This window comes from Pelecanus crispus, chromosome 9 (genome assembly GCF_030463565.1).
Source record: "Pelecanus crispus isolate bPelCri1 chromosome 9, bPelCri1.pri, whole genome shotgun sequence".
Classification (NCBI taxonomy): domain Eukaryota; kingdom Metazoa; phylum Chordata; class Aves; order Pelecaniformes; family Pelecanidae; genus Pelecanus; species Pelecanus crispus.
In genome coordinates this window covers 12,096,535-12,120,588 of record NC_134651.1, presented here as the reverse complement: position 1 = coordinate 12,120,588, position 24,054 = coordinate 12,096,535, and the positions used below count along the sequence as shown (strand labels likewise).

The window sequence follows — 24,054 nt, the reverse complement described above, 5'->3', positions numbered from 1 at the left end:
GTTTCTGTCATAAAGGGGCTTAAAACCCCCTTTTCCTTGAGGACAGAAGTACTGACTCTTTTTGCAGCATGTCTGTCACATGCTAGTAGTTGACATTTGCATGGCTGCTAAGTGGAACTTTGTATTAAATATCTGTGATGCATTGCTTTATCAGTAAGTAGTTTAGACCAATCTGCGTGTTTTATTTGGGACAGCACGGTTTCGGTTTCGGCTGCTTTTTGAGTACGTGCACTTCTCAGCCCGTTTTTGAGGGAACGTTGCTGTTTGATAGCACATTCCTGAGTCTGCTGGAAAGCCTAAAAAACAAACATCTGCGGAAGAGAACTGTCCTCCAAACGTGGAGTGCACCATGGTCTTTGGGAACACCATCTCACAGCACACTTGATTTCAGAGGATCTCGGGAGCAAGAGTACCTGGGAGTGAGGTGGCTTTATTGATGCTTGGCCAAGAAGGCCAACAGCATCCTGGCTTGTATCAGGAATGCTGTGGCCAGCAGGAGCAGGGAGGTGATTGTCCCCCTGTACTCGGCGCTGGTGAGGCCGCACCTGGAATACTGTGTCCAGTTTTGGGCCCCTCAACACAAGAAAGACATTGAGGTGCTGGAGCGTGTTCAGAGACGGGCAACAAGGCTGGTGAAGGGTATGGAGAACAAGTCTTATGAGGAGCGGCTGAGGGAACTGGGGTTGTTTAGTCTGGAGAAGAGGAGGCTGAGGGGAGACCTTATCGCTCTCTACAACTACCTGAAAGGAGGTTGTAGTGAGGTGGGTGTTGGTCTCTTCTCCCAAGTAGCTAGCGATAGGACGAGAGGAAATGGGCTCAAGCTGCGCCAGGGGAGGTTTAGACTGGAAATTAGGAAAAATTTCTTTACGGAAAGGGTGGTCAAGCATTGGAACAGGCTGCCCAGAGAGGTGGTGGAGTCACCATCCCTGGAGGTGTTCAAAAAATGGGTAGATGTGGCACTTCGGGATATGGTTTAGTCTAGTCTGCCCTTGATTGGTTTAGGTGGGCTTGGTAGTGTAGGTTAATGGTTGGACTGGATGATCTGAAAGGTCTTTTCCAACCTAGACGATTCTATGATTCTATGCTGAAAGCTTGGGTGGAGCAGGGTGCTTGTGAAGGCTGATTGCTGTGAAATAGATTCAGATGTTGCACGTCTGGATATACAGTCTCAGTCTGTGTCTGCAGACATCCTCCTTGGGAAGAATACCACCACCAGCTTTGCTAGGTAGCCTCCTGAGGCTCCTCTCACTAAAAGCTTCACGGGTTTATGATGTGATGGAGGTATCTTGCCCATCTGTCAGGGTCAGCGTGCTCCCTGAGTAGAAACAGACAATTCCTGGGTAACAACATGCCTCATCTGAAACGACATATGGTTTCCACGGCCCTTTCTGATTTATCCTCTGTCTGACACTTGGCATTTATTTGCCCAGCCTGTGGTACTTAACCAACTTGGGCAGCTTCCACGGAGGAGTGTTGCTGGCAAGCAGGCTGCTGTTTAGCATCATAGCTTTAAAAACAGTTGTTGCTGTTGGATGGTGGTGTTGTGTTTGTGGCTGCAACCCTGACATTTAAAAGGCTCAGGATAGGTAAAGGAAATGTCCTGGAATGGCTTTCCTGCATATTTGATGGGCACAGCTGGTCAAGAAATACCAGCCGTAACAAGATAGCAAAATCTTAGGGGTTTTGTCTTTCCATCGTCCACTGCAGTAAATTTTGTATTTGCCTTTGTTTCTCTGGGGGAAATTTGAATGAAGAACCTTACCCTTCTTGTAAGGCAAATTTAAGATAATGCTACTTTTTAGTGGTGAGCCTTCCAGTTCTTGTGTGGTGAAATTCAGTACTTAAGAATGCTGTTATCTCCCTATCTGGCACCAGTAAATGTGAGCCAGCGATCTAGTAAAGGCCACAGAATCAGCTCAATAAATGGAGAATGTTGGTTGCTGTGGAAATCTTTAAAATGTAGCTAATCTTGCCAGGTCCAATGTAACGTTCCTTAGATGACGTTAATCATAGTAATAAGATATGGGAGAGGAGGGAAAACTGGATTTACTGTATGGCCCCATCTGAGAAACACATGAAAAATAGAATGCTCCTTTCTCTAATGGTTTAGCAACGTCATCACAAACATAAATTTCTCTCTTGCTTTTGATAGAAAAAATGTTGCATTCCTGAATCTTGTGCAACTAATGTTTTTGGCTAACATCAGCTATAGTATGTGAGTTCATATCTGATGTATCCTCTCTTGGGGAGATGAGATCCTGTCCTTGCAGGGACTGTGGTTTGTGTATGTGATCTAATAACCGTCTTTCATGCCCTTTACCAGAGTCCTGAGCACACACCGTGGTGCAGTGGGACCGAGTTCTGCAGTAGGAGCCCTTGCATTTGGCAGCAAAGTTTTAATCTCCATGAAGTAGCTTCCTTCACCTTCAGTGCTCATGTGAAAAAGTTCATCAGTGGAAACACTTGTTGCTGTTAACCTGCTATTTTTTTTTTTGTAAACTGTGTTTTTTCTTCTCTTTAGCTCCAGTCGCTGAAGTTAGCTCCCCATTATGTAGCTCAGGTAACTACGCTTCTCAGTGTGATGTTGGTCCCAGGAAAATAATAGGCTAATAGAAGAATTGAATTAATTTTTTAATTAGTTTTAAATCTTTTCTTTAATGTGACTTATCAAATTATGCAACAAAGGTCCTGCTGAGCTCCCTCAGTGTCAGTTTCTTATGAGATTAGGAGTTTGATGATAAAGGTGTGAGTATGGATGCTAGTGTGTTAGCATAATAAAATCACAGCGCAGGTGTAATGGTTTAAAAGCTCTTTAGCTGAACTAATTAAATGCAGCAATAAATTTAAGAGTTGTTACCAACAGGTGTGTCTGGTTCCTGCAGTGTCATGTTCTGACCCTGTGCTGTTTTAATACTTCTGTCAATCATCAGGAAGAAAACATACAAGTAGGATTGAAAGTTTTTTTGGATGACTTGGAGACCGCAGGGAGTATTGAATAATGGGGGCGGTTACTGGCAGCCGTCTGAATCACTTGGTGGACTGGGAGCAGGCAAAACAAAATCCATTTATCGGGCCAGCGTAAAGCCATGCTAGCAGTGCGACGAACCCAGTATGGGAAGCAACAGCTTGGAAAAAAGTTTTGAGCTTTTGATGCATCAATCAGCTGAACATCCCCCTCCTGTGAAATGTGGCCAAAAGGGTAACGTATGAGCATGGGAATTGGAAGATGGAGTATGGACTGCGTGTGTCTGACACGGCGGCAGCAGCACCTTCTGGAGTATTGTATCCTGTGGTGATGCCCTCTGTTTGGGGCGGATGGTGATGAATTGATGAATACTCAGAGGACAGCCACAAGGAAGATTAAAACGCTGGGTTCATGAGTGAATGATTTGAGGAACCCTGCTTTACTTATCAAAGAGATGCTTGGGGGAAGGGAGCTTTCAGTAAATTGCCTACATAGGGAACAGATGTTCAGTAATAGGCTACTCAGTTGAGCAGATTATGATATAACACATTTGAAGGCTAAACAAATCCAGGCTTGAAATACAGCACAGTTTAGCAGTGAGGGTAAATGACCATTGGAACAGTTTTACCAAGGCTTGTGGTATGTGGGCTGTCACTGGCACATTTAAAAGCTCTGATAACAAATTCTACCCCTGAAATATGCTGTAGTTCAAAAAGGAATTAATTTGAAGAAGCCCTCCGTCCTCTGCTATCCATGCGGTCAGCCAGCCTGCACACCTCAATCAGCTCTGGCCTGTTGTTCAGATAATCTCTGAAGTGTCTCCTTCGCCGTGGGTACCCAGGTAGGTAGGACAGATGCTTTGCAGCTGGCTCCAGTGGCTAATTGCGATTCCTCTCCAGGCCATGGCTGCTGCAGGGCTTTCACCGCTGCCCCGCTCCCCAGCCTCTGCTTCTGCCTCTCCTGTCCCATGTACTGGTGTCCATCTCTTGTCCTCCCACCTCAAGCCCCCTGCTAACGAGCTCCATGAAATGCTGTGGGCTGCATGTCCCGAACTCCCTCCTGTGGGGAAATCTGAGCTATGGAGAGTTGAAACTTGGCTGGGGCAGGATGGAAAACAAAATGTTGGGATCTCTTGCATAAAATAATGTCTTCTGTGACAAAAATAAAAATTTCCAGGGTGCTGAAGGAAAATGTCAACACTAGCACCTGCAGCCCACAGATGTATGGGGTAGGTCAAGACTTGGAGGATATTTCAGGCTCTCTACAGATATAAGCCTGCAGTGATAACGTATTTTTGTTCAGTTTGTATCTTTTTAGGCATTTTTCTGCCACAGTACTAAGGGTTGTGAATTATGTACCTACTGACATGGCAATTCAAATGGCCGTTAAGGAATGGCTACATCTTCCAGTCAGTACCTGTGATGCCATCCTATATTCCAGCACTCGGGATGGAGGTCTGGGTATCACCAGATTAACAGGCTTGATTCCCAGTGCACAGGCCCGGAGATTGCACAGACTTGCGCAGTCTTTGGGTGAGACGATGAAGGCCGTCATCTGTGTAGTAGTACCTACTACAGTGAATAGGCAATATGAGGAATGGTTCATCAGCAAATTGTCTTATTCTGCAGCGCATTTGGTAACCTCAGGATATGTGTGAATCTGAAAGCCGTTCTTTCATTTCTTCAGCTGTTAATGTCTTCTAGTATGTTAGCACCTCCCGTCAGGTATTTTGCCTTTCAAAGCCTCTTGACTTCCTCTGATCTTTGAGCAACTTGCTTCCCTCAATCTACTGAAGCCCAGAGAAATCAAAGAGAGAACTTCAGCAATATTATGCTTTTAAAGTGTTTTTCTTGAAGTGTTGAGGAAGCCTTTTCACAATACAGTTGCTGGATAAAACAAAGAGCAAAAGGTATTGTGGAAGGTGGTTTGGGAGGCTGGAAGGACAAGAGGGCAGTGGAAGCAGACCTGACCCACATCCCGAAGCAGGAATGGAAGACTGGAGGAGTGCAGTCATCAGGCGGAGTGGGTAGTTAGGAGGTCACGAACAGGGTGGAGCAGGTTCACAGAGAGTCCTGAAAACCAGAAGAGCTGTATCCCCTCCCTGACAACGCCGCTGCGCTGCTGCACGCAGCTGGAGCACAGTAACTATTTTGATAAACTTTTAGTCTATTGCTACTAAATGAGTTTCGTCACCAACCCTTAGTTCAGAGCCTGGAATGGTATCTTTGGCTCTTGCACTCATGTAGTATTCCTACAACACAAACCCTGCTGAGGAATTGAATAAAACTGCAATTACTGTCTGAGTTACTGAAGTCAAAATCCTGCAAGCATCAGGATGCTTGGAAGTGTTTTGGAAGAGGGGAGAGGAATCATGGTGTCGTGGGCACATGATCTTGGCGGTCGGGAGCAGTTTCCACAGCATTGTTTTCCGCAGCAGAAAGAATCCATTGTGCATTTTTCTTCACTGCAGTTTTTCAAAGCATAGGCCCTTTCAGAAAGCCAAAGTCAGCAAGAACATTTTCATTTTCCCTAGTTCCATATTGAAATCTAGGGGTATGCAGCACAAGAGTTTTAAATAAGTATGTGCAGCTTAAAGCAAAAGAGCTGTGGCAACATGTGCTTCCCACCTCATTTCCATGGGTTCTGGAAATGAACATCTGTCTGGGCTCCTCACTTTCCTGGGTATCCATGGACATGCCACTTCATTTTTTTTTTTTTTGGTACCTCCATCTCTAAGTGGGGATGTTTCTTCCTAGTGGCATGTTGTAAGAGTGCTGAATATCTGAATCTTTTACAGACAGCTATAGTGGCACAGTCACCTCCAAAAGCAGCTCATGGCTCTGTGAACTCACTCACAAACCATGACAGCCTGTATTTCCCCATCCAGGAGTCACCGGCTGGGAGCCAGGCTGCCTTTCTGCAGCCAGCTTGTCCCCCATGTGGCAAGGATTCCCTCTGTGCTTTTTTCCTTAGACTTTGAACTCTTCTGTGCAAATTTTGGCAGACTTTCTGCCAAAAATGTTTAGAGAATCACCTTCTCCAAAGAGGCAGGGCGAGAGAGAGCAATGAATTTGTTCCTGGGTGCACAGATGGCTCACAGCCGGACCGTGTCCTGGTGCACGGACACAGTCGCACTGGTAGACAAGCTGCTGGCTGGTGCAGGCGGAGTTGTGTTACATTGTGCAGGGTTGCTCATAACCACTTGGGCTGCTGCTAGAGGAACCGATTACTTTGCATCACTATTGAAATCACATTTAAGACAGGCCTTCACTTTGAGCACTATCTTCTCACTTTATTTTGATTTGTCTAGACGGTGGAAAGTTACAGCTCAGATTTATGCTGTGGCTGGGCCCTGGTGGCCCATCATAATGGGTCAATTAGTGGAGACTGGTGGGCATGGGAGCTAGTTCTGGCAGCTGGATTTCAATACATCATCCACTCAGTTCAGGACATTTGCATAGAATTTACATTTTGGCTGAGCCCGTGCATGTAAATGTAGGTCTGCATTGTTTCTCTTCTTTGAATGACTGTTTAATTAACTTTAAACTTAATTATGCAGTCTGCCATCTGCCTAAATCCCTACAGTGCTGTCATATCACCATCCTTTTCCACTTCCTCCAAGATATTCTCTTTCCCGGAAGTTTGCCCTACTTTTCAATCATTAAGATTAATTTCGGATCGTTCCCATCCCTAGTTATTTTTGAGGACAACTCACAGCAATGCTGTAGGATCTCTCTTTAGCTCTGTGGTCAGGCTTGGACTGAGCACAGGGGTGTGCTGCAGAACCTCCAGTTTAGGATTCTTTGAGTTTACATTTCATCAGAGAAGTATCTCTCATTTTTAAAATTTGCTTGTGATGAAGAGAATGTGCTCTCAGGCTCTCTCTTAGAGCCCAGATTGAGCATCTGAAATACTGCCTACCAGGTTTATCTCCAGAAAGTCTCTTTGCTGCAATGAAACCTCACTGAACTGATAACGTATCTCAAAGTCTTGCCTTGCCACTCCTACATCTCTAATGAATTCTTTCCCATGACGTCCTCATTTCTCTCTGTTGCTTTGTCTTTAATCTTGAGCCATCTCCTTTATTTAACTGGTTTGCTTCAAGACACTGTAAAATGCATGGAGGTGGTTCTGTTCCAAGGCTGTTGGAGACTCATTTAATTCACGCTGAGAGCAGTGTTGAAGCACGGCTGTTCCTAGCACAGGCTGGAGCGGAGCTGAGCTCACGGGGAGTGTGGTGGACAGGTTTTGGTCCTGTGTGTGTTACTGGGGCTCTAGCACAGAGTTTTGCTTGAGATACCTTCCAAGGAGTGTCTTTTTTCTTCTTGGTACAGAACTCTTTCCCTGAGCAGCTATACCAATAGCTGTCTTTGTGTATTTCCTTTTAAAAGAAAATAGAACAAAAAAGTACTTGGCTGTTACCATTAGTGGGACATTTAATCTCTCAAATCTGCAAAATATTTTGCAAAACATAAATAGCTAGTTACTTCTGACCTGTCTATGACCAGTGGCTTTTGTTGACATAACTTGCATTTGAGATCACTTCAATGCTGTTTGTTGGTTTTGCCTTTTGTTTTTGCCTGTGTGTGGTAATTTGATCCCAGATATTGTAGCCATTTAAGTGTTTGGAGTTTTTGAGTTAGTCACTTATATAATATGGCATATACTGGATGTCACTGGTGCATTAGAAATTAAAAACATTCTAACAAACATGTTTTGGCTTTTAAAATTTGAGAGGAAAATATTTTAGAGGCTTCTTTGAGCAGCAGAAAATATCAAATAGCTTTTAAATTGCCTGTTTAAGCATATGAAAGGGAAAGACATGGGGATCCTAGCAAAACCGCTCTGATGTTAATGCAGTTTGTACTGGCAAAGCATGCTTTTGCTTGTAGGGTTTATTTGACTTCAGAGGATGAAACAAATAGTCGCCTGGTACAACAGTGCCAACACTAGGTCTGTGTCTATCTGGAGTTACCAGCCAGAAACTGTGTCCCCCTCCAGCTCACCAAAGCTGGTAGAGTTAGATTCACAGAAGTACCTGGGATGGGTTGTTCAGGGGCTATGTAGGATTTGGCACTTTTTGGGTCCTAGATGTCTTTGCAAAACAAGGCAGAGTTTCCGTCGGCTAAACTCTTGTATTGAGACTATTAATATGCCCTGTTGCAGATCAGCATCCGTAGTGGCTCATTAAGTTGCAGGTGGGACTTCGTGGCAGGTTGTGGAGAGTATTCGTTTGCTAAAAGACCAAATCTGATGGTTTCTAAAATTTGCTTTGCCAACCCTGCCAGGAGCCAAGGGCCAACTTGTAGATCTGTGAGGTTATGCCTTGGGCTGCCACATGGCTGGACTCTACTTCCTTGAGTCTCTAGTAAGGTTGAGCAGGAACATGCTTTATTTAGCTTTCTTGCCATGCTTTAACCTAGTCTGACTTAAATGGGAGTGTAGGACTAAGCAGGGGTTGGCATCAGAGTAGTTCTCATTGACTTTAGTTGGTTAATTCCTGCTTTTGGAGGTAGAGCAATGTTGGGTGACCCTCCATTTGGTAGCTGCCATCCCTTCTAGCTCATGGGTGTATCCTTATAGCATTTTCCTAAGTGCATAGCTGGCTTGTCTTGAAGAATTAAATGTCAGGGAACCTCTTGGAAGGTTTGAAGGAAATTGGTTTAAGTCATTGAAATGTGTCAGCAATGAAATGAAACATTGTAGAAATATGGACAAATATTTAGTAACCATGTGTTGAGAGTGTCTCATTAACTGATAACAAATTGTTCTATTGCATGTTATCAGTTCTGGGGATATGCTTCTGTTTCTTCTCACACTTATGCTAGCTCTAAAGCAGGGGTACTTGAAAGATTCCTTTGCATATCTAGATCATGATCTAATGCTGGGAAGCAATGGAAAATTCTCTTAGCAATGGCAGAGTTAGCGGAGGGGTTGATGCCCAGTCATGGACTGATAAAGGTAAGTAGTAGATGGAAGTATTTTGTGTTGGAAAAGTTTGTAACAATATTGTTCCGCCCAACGCTTTCAACATAATTCCTTTTTTTAAAATGTAAAATGAAATGTTACATGTCAAGATAGCTGTCAGTGGGGTGAGAGTCCTAAACCTGTAGAGGTGTTACCAGCACAATTGTTGTGATGCGCTCACAGTCCTGCCCACCCCAGGGAGCTGGGTTAAATATAAATAATGTAGATGGTAACAAAGCTGGAAGTTTAGTTAGAGGTAAAAATGCCTAGTGACAAGGTAGATGCCCTTTGACAGGAAAGGGGAAAGCTATACCAAGACGTTCATATCTTGGAATTCACTTAGATCTCTCAAGTAAAACTAGTTCTTGCTGGATCCTGGGTGGGATATATCCAAGGAGTCATGGATGTGCTGATGAAAATTCAGTGAAGAATACTTTCTTTCTGTGCTGGTAGTAATCAAATAGCTTGTGAGGTGTTAGAGGGCAGTTGGAAATGTTTTATTTTTCCTAAATAAAATTGAGGGTCTTGGTTTGTTCTTGTGTAAAGCAATATGCAAATTTTAATATAAAAATTAAAGACTTTCTGGCCTTGCTAACTTCATGTTTAGTTGAACATTTTAGTTGATTTAGTTGACCATCTAGTTGATCAACTGACTAGTAGATGTAAATTTAATCAAATGCAGTACTTTTCAAAACCTACACTATAGAGTGATTTGTATAAATTATGTCAAAATAAGCTGATTTAAAACATCTAGCCTCCTCTCTTACTGTAAGCCAGATCAATTATTCTGGGAAGCTGCCTGCACGCATTTTTTTTCCAAAATAAGAAAAGATTAATAGGTACTTAGGTTTAAAGACCAAAATGTGCCATTGCATGATGTCATTGTTGTTGTGACGGAGATGAAGTGTGATGGTTTGGATTCTAGATTGAGCTCCAGCACTGTCCTTCCAGTGGAGCTCAACCAGCCGCTGCTGCCTGCATGTGGGTGCTGGACTGGGCTCCTGGGTTGGAGCCAGCCCCCAGCTCCATCCTTTCCGCTCTTTTTCCTGGTTGTGTGTTTCTACTTCCCACAGGTGCTTCCCCTTGGCTAGTTTGAGGCGGTTCACCGCTCTGTGTGTAGAATACCTGATCCTATTTAGGTGTCCCTCTGTCACCTTTGTAGGCAGCCTCCTTGCCTGATACAGGTGTTGGGGTTATTTCAACCTTCTCCCTCCAGAGGACTTCAGAAAATGAATGGTCCTGAACCTTTCCTCCTATCGTTACTCCTGCATTATTTCCCACTGGAAGTGGCAGGATGTCTAGAAATCCCAGGCAAGTGGTGGCTGCATCCACAGAGAGCAGCTCTACATCTGTGCAGCCAGATAAACATGTGGCATTTGCTGTGTGTTGTGAATACATCTGTGTCTTGCATTAGAATTGCTCTGCGTTCAAGGTTGAGTGGTTCTGCATGTGCAGACGTGTTTGGTGCATTGTGGTTGCTTCAACCCTCCTGTTAGGATGTATCAACCAACCTCAGCTCTCAGTCACTGCACCTTAGCCGCCCTTCTACTGGAGTTATTTTTAATTTTTTATTTTATTTATTTACTTATTTATTTAGTCATTGATTATTTTAATGCTTAGAATGTGTTATTACTTTGTGTGACATCTTACCTTAAAATATTTTGTTATATCTTACAAATCACACAACTGTAACACCACAGAAAAAGTCAGACTTCTGACACACCTCGTGCTGGAATAGAGTTAAACTAAGTTAGTGATAGCAGTATTTTCAGAAAGAATAGTCTCAGTATATCCCCTGCTATCTGGAGAGTTGTCAAGTTACAGTTTGCTTTGTGGAATGATGTCTGTTTATCCATCAGAATATTAATGCTGGGCAGCAGTGACAGCAGGAAAGCCCATCATGAGAAGTATTTCTAACTTCCAGTTTCAGGGGACACGTGCATTATAGAAGCAAATATTGAATCTAGTTGAAACAGATGGCAACCTCTAGTTAGCTCTCTTTCTTTTAAAAGGAGAAATAGAAGAAATTAGAGTCATGCAGAATTTGATGTGTTCCAGCTGAATGCTAATTGTGACAGTTGTCTGTGGCTTTGTAACAGGGGTGGTTTTGTTTAACCATAAACATCATGGCCGAGGGGGGTCAAGTACTTATCCAAAGTGGCTGTGTGTAAACTGGCTTGCAAGCCATCTATGTGGAAGCAGAGTTTGTTCATTTGAGTACATTTCTTTCTTTGAGTGGATGAAAAATCCCACCGGAGAGCAAGCCAAAGGCTTAAGTGTTGAAAACATGCAAGTACCTCTCTGCGTGTCCACCTTTCGGCACGGAAAGGTGCTTCTTCACCCTTTGCTGTTGCTGTGCATTATTTTTGGCAGTGGTGGCCCTAAACTTTCTGAACCAACGGCCACGGCAAGTGCTGGGGCAGCTCTGCTCTGCAGTAGCTAATTCTGGCTCTCAGCTCACTCCCAGCTCACGAGACTTTTTTTCTCTTTTTTCGCCTGCATTTTAATTTTCTGCTCTCTTTTTTTTGGCTCCTCCTTAACTACATGTTAAGATTTAGCCTCCTTTTTATCCTGAGTTCTTTAATTCATAGTAGTATTTTCTGTGACTTGCTGTCATAGAAACAAGGGCTTTAGAGGACCTTACAAGCTCGTGTAATCCACTTCACTACCTCAAGGAAAAAACTACTCTTTTTAGACCAATTCTGGCAGATGTGTGTCTCACCTATTAAGAACTGCCAATGAAGCAGATTGCGTGACCTCTCTGGGTGATCAGCCTAGTGCCTTGCTTTTTTAATAGTGTTCCTAAGATCCTGGCTGTTGCAGTTTAAGTGAGATTCCTTCACCAAAATGTCTCTGAAAACCCTATCCAGAGCAAACTGTGTTGCCAACTCAAAAGCTATTTTGCTCAGATCTATCTAGTCCATACATTTACTTTCGGTGTCTGGTTTTGAACTTGATCTCGACCCTTAGGGCATTTGCAAATCAGTTCATTAGGCATTTGCAAATCAGTTAATTTTAGTTCTGGCTCATCATGTGGTCCATACAGGTAGTATTGCCTTGTTTGCATTGGTTGAAACCTAAATTTGCAGCTGCACTCTTGCTGTGTTGCAGCTGCAACCTCCCTCCAACAGTATCCTCCCTGAACGTATGGGCAGAGTATGCAAAGCTTGATCATGCAGAAAAAGCACAAACTATGTCACCCTCATCCTTATTGTCACTGAACACAGAGGCCCTCTCTTCATTTCAGTGTCCTGTTTGGAGACACTGCTGTGGCAATTTAATCTCTTCCTGGGCTGGTCTGAGCCGGCACCTTGCGTTGTCCCTCTGCCTGTCTTGGTGTCTCCTCTCCTGAATTAGGAGGATCCCTCCCTCCTCCTGCTGATTTGCCTGTTATTATATATGGAAGTTGCTTTTTGTCTGTGACTGGGTAAAGTAGCAGTTTTCTCTTATTGTACTGTATTTTTAAAGATCCCTGCTTAAGTACAGCTTTTTAAACATTTTTTCTCACTGCTTCAGTTCAATTCTATGAAGCAATCTGTGATTTTGTTTGTGAAAGATACCATACTTAAAAAATTTGCCTTGTAACTTGGATAGCCCCATAGCAAATAAGTTGGCATTGCACATTTTCTGACTTGCAGGTACAAGCTTGGACGCAGGGAGCATAGCCAGGAGGGGCTGGAAGGCAAAGCTGTGATGACATGTTCAGTATCCAGGTGGAGGGCCAAGAGGGCAGCTGCGCGGCGCTGGGTTGCATTCCAATGTGCTGATCTGTGGAACAGCGTTGGCATAAGCTTTGGAAGCTGCTGCTTGCTCTCCTGGCTGTAGGGAAGGGGCTGAGGTGATGGCAGGGAAGGAAGGGGTGAGTGCAGAATATTTTCGTATGATCATGGCCTATTCTGAGCAGGCTGGACATTTGGAGCCTTGGCATTTCTTTGTGCTGTCATTGTGTACTGTGCTGCCTCCGGTAGCTCAAAAGTTAATTACTCCAGAGTGGGTTGTTGAGAATTTTTTTCTCTCCTTGATTCCTGAACTACTTAATTAAGTTGTAGGGAAGTTATATTTTCTCACTACTTGGGGGCTTAATGGGGTGGAGGTTTTGGAAACAGTTTAACAATTTCACATTTTATATGCTTTAATGAATTTCCCAGGATTTTGGAAAGGTTGTATCCAACTTTAGTATCGCAATTTCCAGAGTTTTATTTATGCTAAAATAAGTTAGTGGTGGATTAAGAGGCACAAAGAGCCAACAGATTACAAATGAACTAACGAAGACATCGTTTCTTTTGGATAAAGAGCATGACTCGCAGTTGTGACTTGTACTGAAGTACTGCAGACCATGAGTTTCACCAGGACCACAAGCTGGCAATGGGGTTCCTCTTCCCTCCCCTGTTATTTCAAACCTGTGTTTGATTTCAGGTGCAGAAAAGAGAGGGTTTATAAGGACCAGAAACAACTCTGAATCTGCAAGAACTCCCCAGAACTTCGATAGGAAGAGGCAACTCTCTGAATCACAGACAGAAACAATGAACAATACAGACAGCAGAATAAATCCTAGACAACTGGGAACTCCCAGAGGTATTAAAGCAGAGTGCGTACACGTTTCAGGAATAAACTGCCCTGAAGCATGTGCTCAGCACTATTAAAAGATGGGCTGGGGTGAATGCTCTTAACTCTAAAATGAGCTGTAAAAGACTGTTGATTATTTGTAAAATATGATTATTCCAGGCTTTTCAGTGCTCTGAAGTCGGGTGCCAGTATTTCTAGGCAAACTGTTCTCAGAAGTTCAACTTTGAATACAAAGCCTCTGTACAGCTGCTGTTAGATACATAGACAAGTTTGGTGGGCAAGGTAACACTTATGAATTTTTGTTTGCAGGAGGATTCTATGCTGCTGTCCCAACCTCAGGTGATAGAAAGAATCGAAATAAACCCACTCGAGGGAGGAAGAAGAGTATATTTGAAGCCTACATGTCAAAAGAAGATGTTTCAGCAGGACTGAAAAAGGGAGAGCTAATTCAGGTGCCTGGAACATACAACGTCCATGCTCTTGAGATAAGTCTGTGGAAATCACAGGCAGTTAGGAAATCAATGTCAGCTGGTTGCATGACAGGGAATTGATGTACCACTTGTAGATGCTAGAGGAAGATTTTTTTCCCTTTCTCGGAAGGTTCTAGAAGTGGAGTGAAATCTTTTACATTCAGCTGAAGTATAGTTTTTGGTTTGATTGCATGTTCTGTGAAATTCCTGATCCATACTCCTCCCAGAAATCTCCCTCCCACAAAAAAAAAGGGAGAGGATGGCGCAGGTAATGCTGTGGTCCCTGGGGTCTCATAGGGCTGTGCCTACCAGGGCATTGCAATAACTTGTTATAAACTATGATGCAACTGGTTAAATTAATATCAAATGGCCAGGCAGTGGTACTGGACCCTTGATTTGCTTGCATAATTTTCTTTGCACTCTTCTAAGGTCATAGGGCTGACCCACCCACTGATGACAGCGTATGGTTTGCTGAAGTAAGGCATAGATAGTAGATGGAGCTGAAGAGCCCATCAAGATACATAAAATCATTTGCGTGTGTGTATGGTTATTTTCCTTGAACAGCTAGCAATAAGCATGTTCTCATTTTACAGATTCTAAAGATCAAAATTGGACTTTGTGCTTCCATTTGGAGCCGCAAAACTGCAGTCATAATTAGGCAGCAGTTCTTCTCTGAATATCTAGCAAAATGTGGGGGTGGACCTGCGATTTGTGTGGGTAGCTGGATTGCAGAAGGAGTTTTGCATAAAGACAGGCAGGGCTGAGGTTCACTGAGGAGTAGAAGAGGATAGCACCCTGGAACCACTGTTGTAGTACAGTCCTCAACATGATGTAATGTTTTCTTCAGGGCACACCTGGCGTCTCAGTGAGATCAGACTGGCTGGGGAAAAAAGGCAAGTGGAAGTCAGTGAGGGCATAACAGACACTCACGCTGAGGCATCGTTTACCCAAACACACACTGGTGCATTGCCATTTAATTGGTGTTGTAATGCTGGTGAGGTTGTGGTACTTACTTTCATCAGCACATTGAAGCTGCAAATGGCATCACCTCACTTTTTCTCTGATTTCTTGTTATAATTGTATAGTAATTCTTATAGAATAATATAATACAATAATATAATTTCTGGAGGTGTGATGAGGATTCCAGATATAAGATTGCCTGATTCCATCCTGAAGGCCGATCTGATGAGCTCTTAGCTTTCAGAAAAATGACTATGCGGCACATCCCTGCTGATGATCAGAGCGGTCCGCTGGGCTACCCAGACCTTTTTAAAGACTGTCATAGATATCCACAATGGGAAGCAAATGGTGAGGGAAGAAATGGGAACCTCAAGCTGCGACTTGCCCCCATGGCTGCAGTGGCATATGGCAGCAACTAAAGCTTCTGCCTTACCTTCAGGAGTGTTTTTGGCACCTGTTTTTGATAACACAGCCTGAGAGCATTAAGTGCAGCATGTGTAGACTACCTATGAGGTCCAGTGCAGCTGCAGATGAGGCACATCAGACTTATGACTACTACCTGAGAATCCCATTGAAATGCTGAGTCCCAGAGGACCTGTGATTGCATGCTGTCTGGCAAAAGAATCCCTAATTCTTGTAAATGCATAGTGTCTACTCCAGGTCATGTGCTGCATAACTGGGAGAGTCATCCATGCTTTCTTAGCCTGTATCTGTTTTCCTTTCATCCAGTTCCACATCTCAGGGAAACAGTTGAGGCTGTAGAACCTGGATTTAATCATTTAGGGCTGAGTGTCAGATCATGGGCATCCCAGCTCAGTATCTCTCATCTTCAGCTCATTCATCCTTATGATCTCATCAAGACCATTTATCATTGCAGTCTCAATGAGGATAGGTGAGATCCTGAAAGCAACTTTAGTGAACAGACAAATATTCAGCACTGTTCTGTACAATGGCAAGAGACATAGTGAACAAATACCTGTTGTGTTAATCCCCAAAAGCAGGGCATTGGTCTGGCATGGTAACCTGCAAAAATGCTCCACAAGAGCCTGTGGAAGAGAAGAACAAACCTATTGGTCTGAATCTGATGGTCTTGAGTAAACTTGAGTGCTAGCCAGACAGAAGCATGACTCTCTGAGCAGGGGCCATCCCCTGGAGCATCCTGGAAACACTGGATCTGCAAGTATTGGTGTGAGAACTTGAGAGATCTGTTAGAGAGAAAAGACCCTACCGTGAACTCTGAGGATGTTGCTGGACCCTGGCAGTGCAGCTACACAACTAAATGCTTCTGAAAGCCCAGCCCACAGAATCTACTGGCAGACGTGGAGATTACTCAGATAAAACATGAGTGCTGTGAAGATTAAGCAGTCCTAGATCAGGAAGAACAAAAATGTTATCTTTATGGGTGCTGATGTCTGTCAATAATATTGGTCTTAACGGCTTCTGGTATTGTGTCTGACATAACTCAGTTTTTGATAAGTAGCACGGAGAAGTGTGCCCTGTGGGATTCCTGGATTCATTTAATCATGCGACGTGTGCGGAAGTGTCTTTCCACAAGAAATGGGATCTGAGCTCGGGCACTTAAGAGCGTGTAGACTTCCCACTTCCCTGCCTGTAAAACTGCAATGAGAAAACACCAAGCATATGAGGCTGGTTCGAATCACATCGTCTGGTCTGAAGGCAAACAAGATTGAATAACTTCTCTGTAGTTACGTAAGCGGATGGTGTGGCTATACACAACAGATGAAGTCAGGTTACGTATTAAGGAACATCGACCCAAAGGACCATAATCATCCTGTGAAGCACCAGCCAGAAACTCTTGTCTGCTCCATGCCTTCAGCGTCTCCCAGACCCTCCCTGCAGGGCTGCTGGGGTCAGGCGGAGCGAGAGAGCGCAGCATACAGAGGTGCAGAGCCTGCTTTGTCGTTAAGAGGCCGTTTCTCCTTGGAAAGCTGTTCTTTTGTGGGTATGAAGGCTGGGGTTTCTCTGATTTTCATGGATTGTTTTTTCAAAGGTGGCCTTGGTAGCAAGCAGCTACTTGAACCCTGACCTTTTTTGGTGTTTTGTACATACAAACGAGTCCAGGCATACGTGTTACCATAGCTGTTACAAACTGCTTGATTTGAGGTGCTTGAAGATACTTCAGTCTGAGTATTGCCTGCCCTGGTTCTAGCAGAGCCACTTGAGAAAACATGACCCTTTTGTATGTTGCTGGGGAAGCTCAAAACTTTTTTGGCAAGTATGTGTGAAGCTGACTTGAATCATCGGAAAGTGTTTTAGAAACCTTCCTGCAAACCTTTCTTTTCCCTTTCAAAACAAAGGCCTTACTGACATAAAAACACTGATAAATATAGTAGCTATTATTTGCAAGCTATTGTAAAATAATACAACATTAGTGTGACATCATGAGACTCTGCAGCCAGATCCTCACCCCCTAATACACATATGAGAACAGTTGTTCATTGCAGATGGGGAGAGTGACTGGTTCCAGATATGATATCACAGCGTGAAATGTACAACGTTGTAAATAGGATTTTCATAGGCACAGATAATAGGGCCCATCTGCTTTCTAAGATAAATTTTGCGAGTTCCTTGCTTAAAGGAAAGAGCTGAAGTATTTTAATGCTACTTGACGTAAGAATTCTAATGCTGATCATAATGAGGTAGTGCATATAAAATGTAGAGAAACCCACTGCATGGTAAACGTGGTAACACTTAGCTCCTCTGTGTGTTTGCTGGAGCTGGGCATCCATGTGCACATCGCCGCTCTGGCGCCTTCTGGGCCATGGACACAAAACCTGATTTTTCACGCGCATAATGGGCATTTGCACCTGGCTGATTGACAGCTGTCCCAAACTATTCAAGGGGATTCTGCAAAGTAACACAGGATATCCTCTCATCTGCTTTGTGCTGGTGGGTAGATGCTGGTATGGGAATTGTTTGACTTGTTGTCAAGCAGAGCAACCATCCCTTTTCATTTTTTCCTTTCTCTCCGTAGCAGCTTCCTTTACTAACAGCATATTGGTTTTGATGGCTGATTCTGGGAAATAAGGGGAGAAAAAAGACCACTGAGAGTTTTCCATCAGTGGGTACCAGTGCTAACAGAGGCTGATGACAGCGAGTTAGCTCTCACTTTGCCTAAGCATAAAGTATCCCCCAGGGTTGTTCCGCATGGGTCGTCTTTGGTTTTGTGCCATTGTCCTGGGTTGTGCTTGCCATGTGGCTAGTGTGCTCATTAATACTAGTTACAATAGGCATAAAATAAGACATCGCAGCAAAATATTCAAATAATGCCTAAAGAATATAGAATACATGGTGCTGGTATTTCCAAACTTAAGCAAATAAAAACAATGGAAAACCTTCATGAATCTGCAAATTCTTTTTCAAGGCAGCAAAACTTTCACATGTAATCAGCTTTATTTTCCTATCGTCTGAGTGTTTCCCAGAATACATAAAAAAATTATATGCTGCAGTAAATTTTTAAGGAAGCAATTCCTGTGAGAGGTTCCTATGATTGCTTAACACAGAAGTGCAAACAGATGGAATCTGTTCGTATAACAAATTGGCCAACGTTATTTCAAATACACAAGTGGAGAAAGTTTTAAAGTTTCAGCCCAAAGCAGAAGCCTGTCTGAAGGCAGATACCTAGTTGTATTTCCATAATAATCAAATGCTGTCAGTTTTAACTGCAGTCGTGTGAATCACAATTCCCAGGACCCTCTTGGGATGGGAACATAGCCTGTAAGTCCTTGGTTGGCTCTCCCTTTCTCTTGGATGGACCTGAGTGCAAGCAGCAAAACTGGTTGATTTACTTTGGAGGGGTGATATGAATTTGTTGCAGGTGACTTGAGCTTTGAGTTGGCAGATAACAAAGCAGGAATAGATAGACCATGGAGTTTCAAATGTATTTAAGACGGTTTGACTTTAAACGTGTATAAACAGAGTTTAATCCTGTAGACTTTAAGTGTTTGTTTTTGGAAAATCCTTTTGATTCTTCTTTGGAAGTGTTCTTTATCACAGAGTTACTGCTACTGTCTGTTTGCGGGAACAGCCTAAGCAGCCAGAGCCCCATGAGGCTGATACCTGCTGCCATGCAAGCTCAGCAGGTCAGCTTTTCCTCTTTCTTCCTGTTCTCCAAAATAAGCAAAACCAACATTTTGTTTTTCCAGAACAGAGCAAAACAAGTTGTTTCTGTTGTCTGTTTGTTAACGAAGTTGGTGGATGCTCAGCAGAAAATGAGTGGAGGGAGCAGGAGGGCTTGGATCCTCAGTTCACCCAGTAGCAGCAACAACTAATGATTCAACATCTCTTCGATGACAGACTGCAGTAGATCAGCTTAAGCCTATCATGAAACTGCCTTTTGGCTTGAAATTGCTCGGATGCTAAGTTGTCAAGACTTGAAATGTATAATGGAAATTTAGATGTATCTCTCATGTTTCACAGTAGATATATTACCCACAGCTCTCTAATTTAACTGATGTTATATAAAATTAATAAGATTCAGGCGTAATCTTTCTCCTTCTTCTCTTTTTTTTTAAGGGACCCTTGAGAATAAATCCTAAGAAGTATCATGAAGCCTTCATTCCATCTCCAGTAAGTGTAATTTTATAATGCTTTAAAGTTCATAAGTAAAGGTGCATTAAGATAGGAGTTATGCTGTGCATAAAAGGTCACTCAGAGGTGAATGAGTTGGAATAAATGAACACGATTTGGATTTTCTTTTAAATCAAATATTCCCAAACAAATCCTGCTTTTTCATACCTCAAAGAACTACTTACTTAGCTTATGCTGAAATGGGGGATACTGCTGGGTCCCACAGAAGCCAGCTGAAGTCAGGTTTGAGGACCACCAAATAGTGTAACTGGAAACCCTTGGTTTATGGCTGCAGAGGTTTTATAGATTTTCCACTGATTTAAGTTAATCTTCCCTAAACAAATATGCTCTCCATTTTCGATCTGCTGCATGAGCTAATTTGAAAAGTCATTCCAGAAATAATATGCGTGATTCCTTTTCATGTGCCCGCTTTTGCGCGAACTGTGTCTTGGTTGGCTTGGGATGTGCTTCTGTCACATGGGACTGGCTTGCACCTCTTCTCTCTTCTTTCCTTATTTTGACAGAAAAGAAGGGCTCTTGCAATTTCAGGGGCTTCCAGTAGGGAAGGTGACCTCACAGCTGGCACAGCCAAGGCTTTTTATCTGGAACTGACTTCATCAAAATGTTACCATCAATGAGAGAGAGTTTCATACTGAAATGTTTTGTTGGTGTGGGGGAGAGATGGCAGAGCCTGCCCTGAGACAGTGAAACACTGACTCTGTTGTTGTCCCTGCTACTGACAGTGCTATTGTTTTGGGGCTTAAATTGAAAGCCTTGAAATTCCTGGTGGTATCAGTTCACGTTCTTGATTTGGGATAATGTTTTGGAGCCCACTTTGTTAGAGAAGGTGGGCATTACGGGGTGGAGGAAGGTTGGGGGTGCACAAAGTAGATTAAGTAGAGGAAGAAGTACAGAGCAGCTCTCTGGTACACCAGTAGAGCAGCATTGTGTGTGTAGGTGAAAGGAAGTGATGCTTCCTTTACAGGTGTCCTTGTAGGTGTGGTAAGTGTAAGCTGTTAAACATATTCTCTGAAATTACAAAATGCAAGGTTAAATGAGAAATCCAGTTACTCAATTGGCTGTGAAGCTCTACCCCTAATCACCCCTAGTGTCCCGCTGTTGCCTTGTGCAGTTGATTACTTGCTGTTCTGCATACATACATTAAGGAGGGCTGGCTGAGGTTGTTGTCTCACCTATCTTTCTACTTTTCTGCCCTTTGTGGAGCTGAATACCAGAACCAGTCTTGTCCCTGATAACAAGCAGAATCAACGCCTGGATGAAGATGACGCTGGCTGTTGTGGACACAGTTCTCACTTTAAGGCAGACGCTTTAGGAAGCTTATCCTTTGTATAACATTATTTGCCATAATGGAGGGTTTGCAGCCTTCGTGTTCTGCAGGACTTCCCATCATTGCCAGATGCTGCAAGAGCTGCAGCTGTGAAAAATCACCCTTTCTCCCCTGCTGTTGACTAGAGTGCTGTACCCCTTTCTCTTCAGCTCTGACTTGGCTGTGGCTTCATGGAGTTCAAATGCAACAGCTGTTCACCTTCTAACACCAGAAGTCCCAGGGTGTTTCTTGCTGCAAATGTACCCTGTCTGCTTATCTCACTGTTGCGTGAAGAGCTGAGAGGAAGGCCCAGGGCCATTCTTTTGAAAGCTCCCCAGAGAATGGACTCAAGCATTTAAATCTCTGCCTTGCATCTTGTGTCTTCCCTGCACACAGTAGTGTGGTTTGAAACGACCGCATTGTCAATGTGAAGAATGACACTGCAGAGCACAAGTGATGGAGTGACTGTAGCTGTGCTGTGCTTGCTTGTGGGAGACACTTCCAGAGCAGGTGAAAGCACTGCAGGTCTCCCTCTTGGCAAAGGGGGATAGAGAGCACTGCTGGTGATATTCACCGGTGGCCACAGAGCAGTAAAAGCCCCATGCTCCCTGGAGGGGGCTGCAGAAGTCTTGAAGCCATTGTGGCCAATACAGTATATGCACCCCAGGGGCAGCTGAGACTTTGGAAGCGATTGTGTTCTGTTGTGATTCGGTGCCATTTTAATTGCATTAGTAATCTGAAGTGCCAGCTGTGCAGAGTAGGGGACACTGAAGGAAGAAGTGGGATGCACAAGTGTTCTTGGAAGTGCATAAGTTCACCCAACAATCGTGAGCCTGGAGCTCAAGATACAGAAAAGTTTCTTTTGGAGGCAAAACCAAAACTGATGGCAATTTCCTAATTACAGCTTTGTTGGAGGCATTGAAATTAACTGCTGTAAAATAGGTGTGCATACACATATATAAGTGTGTGTGTATATATATAGGGGTGTATTGTTTGGGATGAGAGTGACTGGCTGCAATTCAAGACAAGATTCTTGCAGAGTATGGAGATAGATGCAGCTTTAACTAGGTGGTGTGACACATCAGGCACCTTTACAGGGGGTGGGGGAAAGGGTCTGCCTTGTGTTTTCTTGGACACAGGAGAGAAGGAAAAGAAAGTGTAGAACAAATGATCATGAATGCCAGCCTGTGTCCTGCAGCACAGAGCAGCTACAGGTACAGACAAAAAAAAAAAAGCAGGCATTTTCCTTAAAAAGTGACTTTGAGCTTTTCTTTTTATGTACATGCTGGATTTAGGTAAAGAGTTGGGGCAGAAGGGAGAGGGTGGGGACAAATGAGGAATAAGACCATGTGTAAAAAATCTGGCTTTTTGAAAAGAACAGTTTCCAATTTGAATTGTGTTGGTCCAAGAGGCTTTGCAATTTTTCTGCATCTTGTCATGGGAGGCAGCTTTCACACAGCTGTTGAGCTGCTGCTGCTTTTCTTTCTAAGAGTAATTTGGTCTCTTGGAGGATGGCCTTAGTTTCACATCATGGCAGGGTTCTGCCGTTTTATTGTTTTGGTATCTAAGCAGAGTAGGATATTTATATGATATTAGGGCTTCATGTTTTCAGGTTATAAAAGAAGTTTTTCTTGGAGACCGAGCACACTGGTAGTTCTGATTGGATTTACTCAAGCATATGAGACTCAGGAGTGTGTATCTGAGAAGCTACTAAAGTTGTGATTAAGATTTTAATTCTTATGAGGCTGGTTTTTTCATTGAAAGACAATGAAGTGCTAATCTAAAGAACTCATCCTCTTTTTTTTGTACCTCAAAACTATGCAAAGATATCTCTCTCTAGAAAAACTATGTCGACTGCTCATGTTGATACTAAATGCTCACAGTTTGACACATTCATGGCACTGTAAACAGACACATGGAATTTTTCATATACTGAATTGTGGGGAAACAACAATGAAAGCAGAAAGAGCACTGTCAATAATTAGCCAAAAAAAAAAGGACAAAATTGTCAATCCTTTAAAAACTAAAACCTTTGTGTGGCATCTTCAGGAAACTGCATCTTTATTCACCCCATGAGGAAAATCTTCCAAACTAAATCTAGATTAGCCGAATGCCAGACACGTCTGGGGTGGATAATCATAGTGTGTACAATTAGTAGAGACTCTTGTGCAAGGATGTTAACCCAGACTATTAGAGAAGGTGTCCTAACATGTCTGTTACAGTAAAAGATCTTCTGGCTTGCAGTTGGCATCTGTAGTCATAATTTTTTGGAATCTCTTCTAACATTAGTTGTGCCAAATGCAGAATATATGGTGTTAACTCATTTAAAAAAAACAGAGACTGCATCCCCAGCCACGCTCCAGGCCACCTTCGCAGACTGACCTGCTGATCCGAGAGCCGTGTGTCCCTGCTTTCCCATCTCACTGGGAGAGCAGCAGGCAGCTCTGCATGGGGCACTTTGCAGAGACTGTCTTGTAAACATGTTCTGAACAATGCTTCACATGCTTGAGTTGGGAACTTAATGTGTGAAGAGCTGTGACTGCAGAAAACTCTCTACCCATTCCCAAGAGTAACTGTAGAGGAACTGAGCAGAGCTTGCATACAATACATCTTGAGGGCTTGGCTCTGTCTTGAATAAATAGTGTGGAACTACTGTGCTGGCACATACATACAAAGGAGCTTATTTGCTGAAAGATACTGCATGTTGAAGGGCATATGGTGAATCCATTTCATTTCTGTGCACAACTGCAGGATGTTTGTCTCACCAGGGTGTGTGGTTTTTTTGATGACTGTTTTAAACCTCGTAACAACCGTAATTCAATATGTTTTCGTCTAGCATTTATTTTTCTTCCTCTTTGACTAGGATGGGACTCGTGATATCTTTATTGATGGAGTGGTTGCTCGCAACAGAGCCCTGAATGGTGACATCGTGGTAGTGAAACTGCTTCCCAAGGAGCAATGGAAGGTCAGTCCAGTATATTTTTCTGTAATTTGACAGAAAGAGCTTATTACTGTTTTGTTCACTAAACTTAGGGCCTGAGACAGAGAATAGAGAAATTTCTACAAATCCGATTAGCTAAATTGTGGTTTATGCTGCTGCAGGTTAAAACACTTTATCCGCTATGTTTGGAAGAAGTGATACCTAAAGTGTTGAAACCTCATCCTTTGCATGGAATGGCCTTCTTTATCACTGTATGGAGAAGTCTCAC

The 24,054-nt window shown here is 43.2% G+C and overlaps 1 protein-coding gene across 1 annotated transcript in view; it reads left to right on the top strand.

The window, feature by feature from the left end:
• DIS3L2 (DIS3 like 3'-5' exoribonuclease 2) overlaps positions 1-24,054 on the top strand; it is a 196,722-nt gene that overhangs the window by 6,331 nt on the left and 166,337 nt on the right. The window contains 4 exon segments of the mRNA XM_075716108.1: positions 13,349-13,522; positions 13,808-13,950; positions 19,465-19,518; positions 23,709-23,810. Coding sequence (XP_075572223.1) covers positions 13,349-13,522; positions 13,808-13,950; positions 19,465-19,518; positions 23,709-23,810 — 473 coding nt within the window.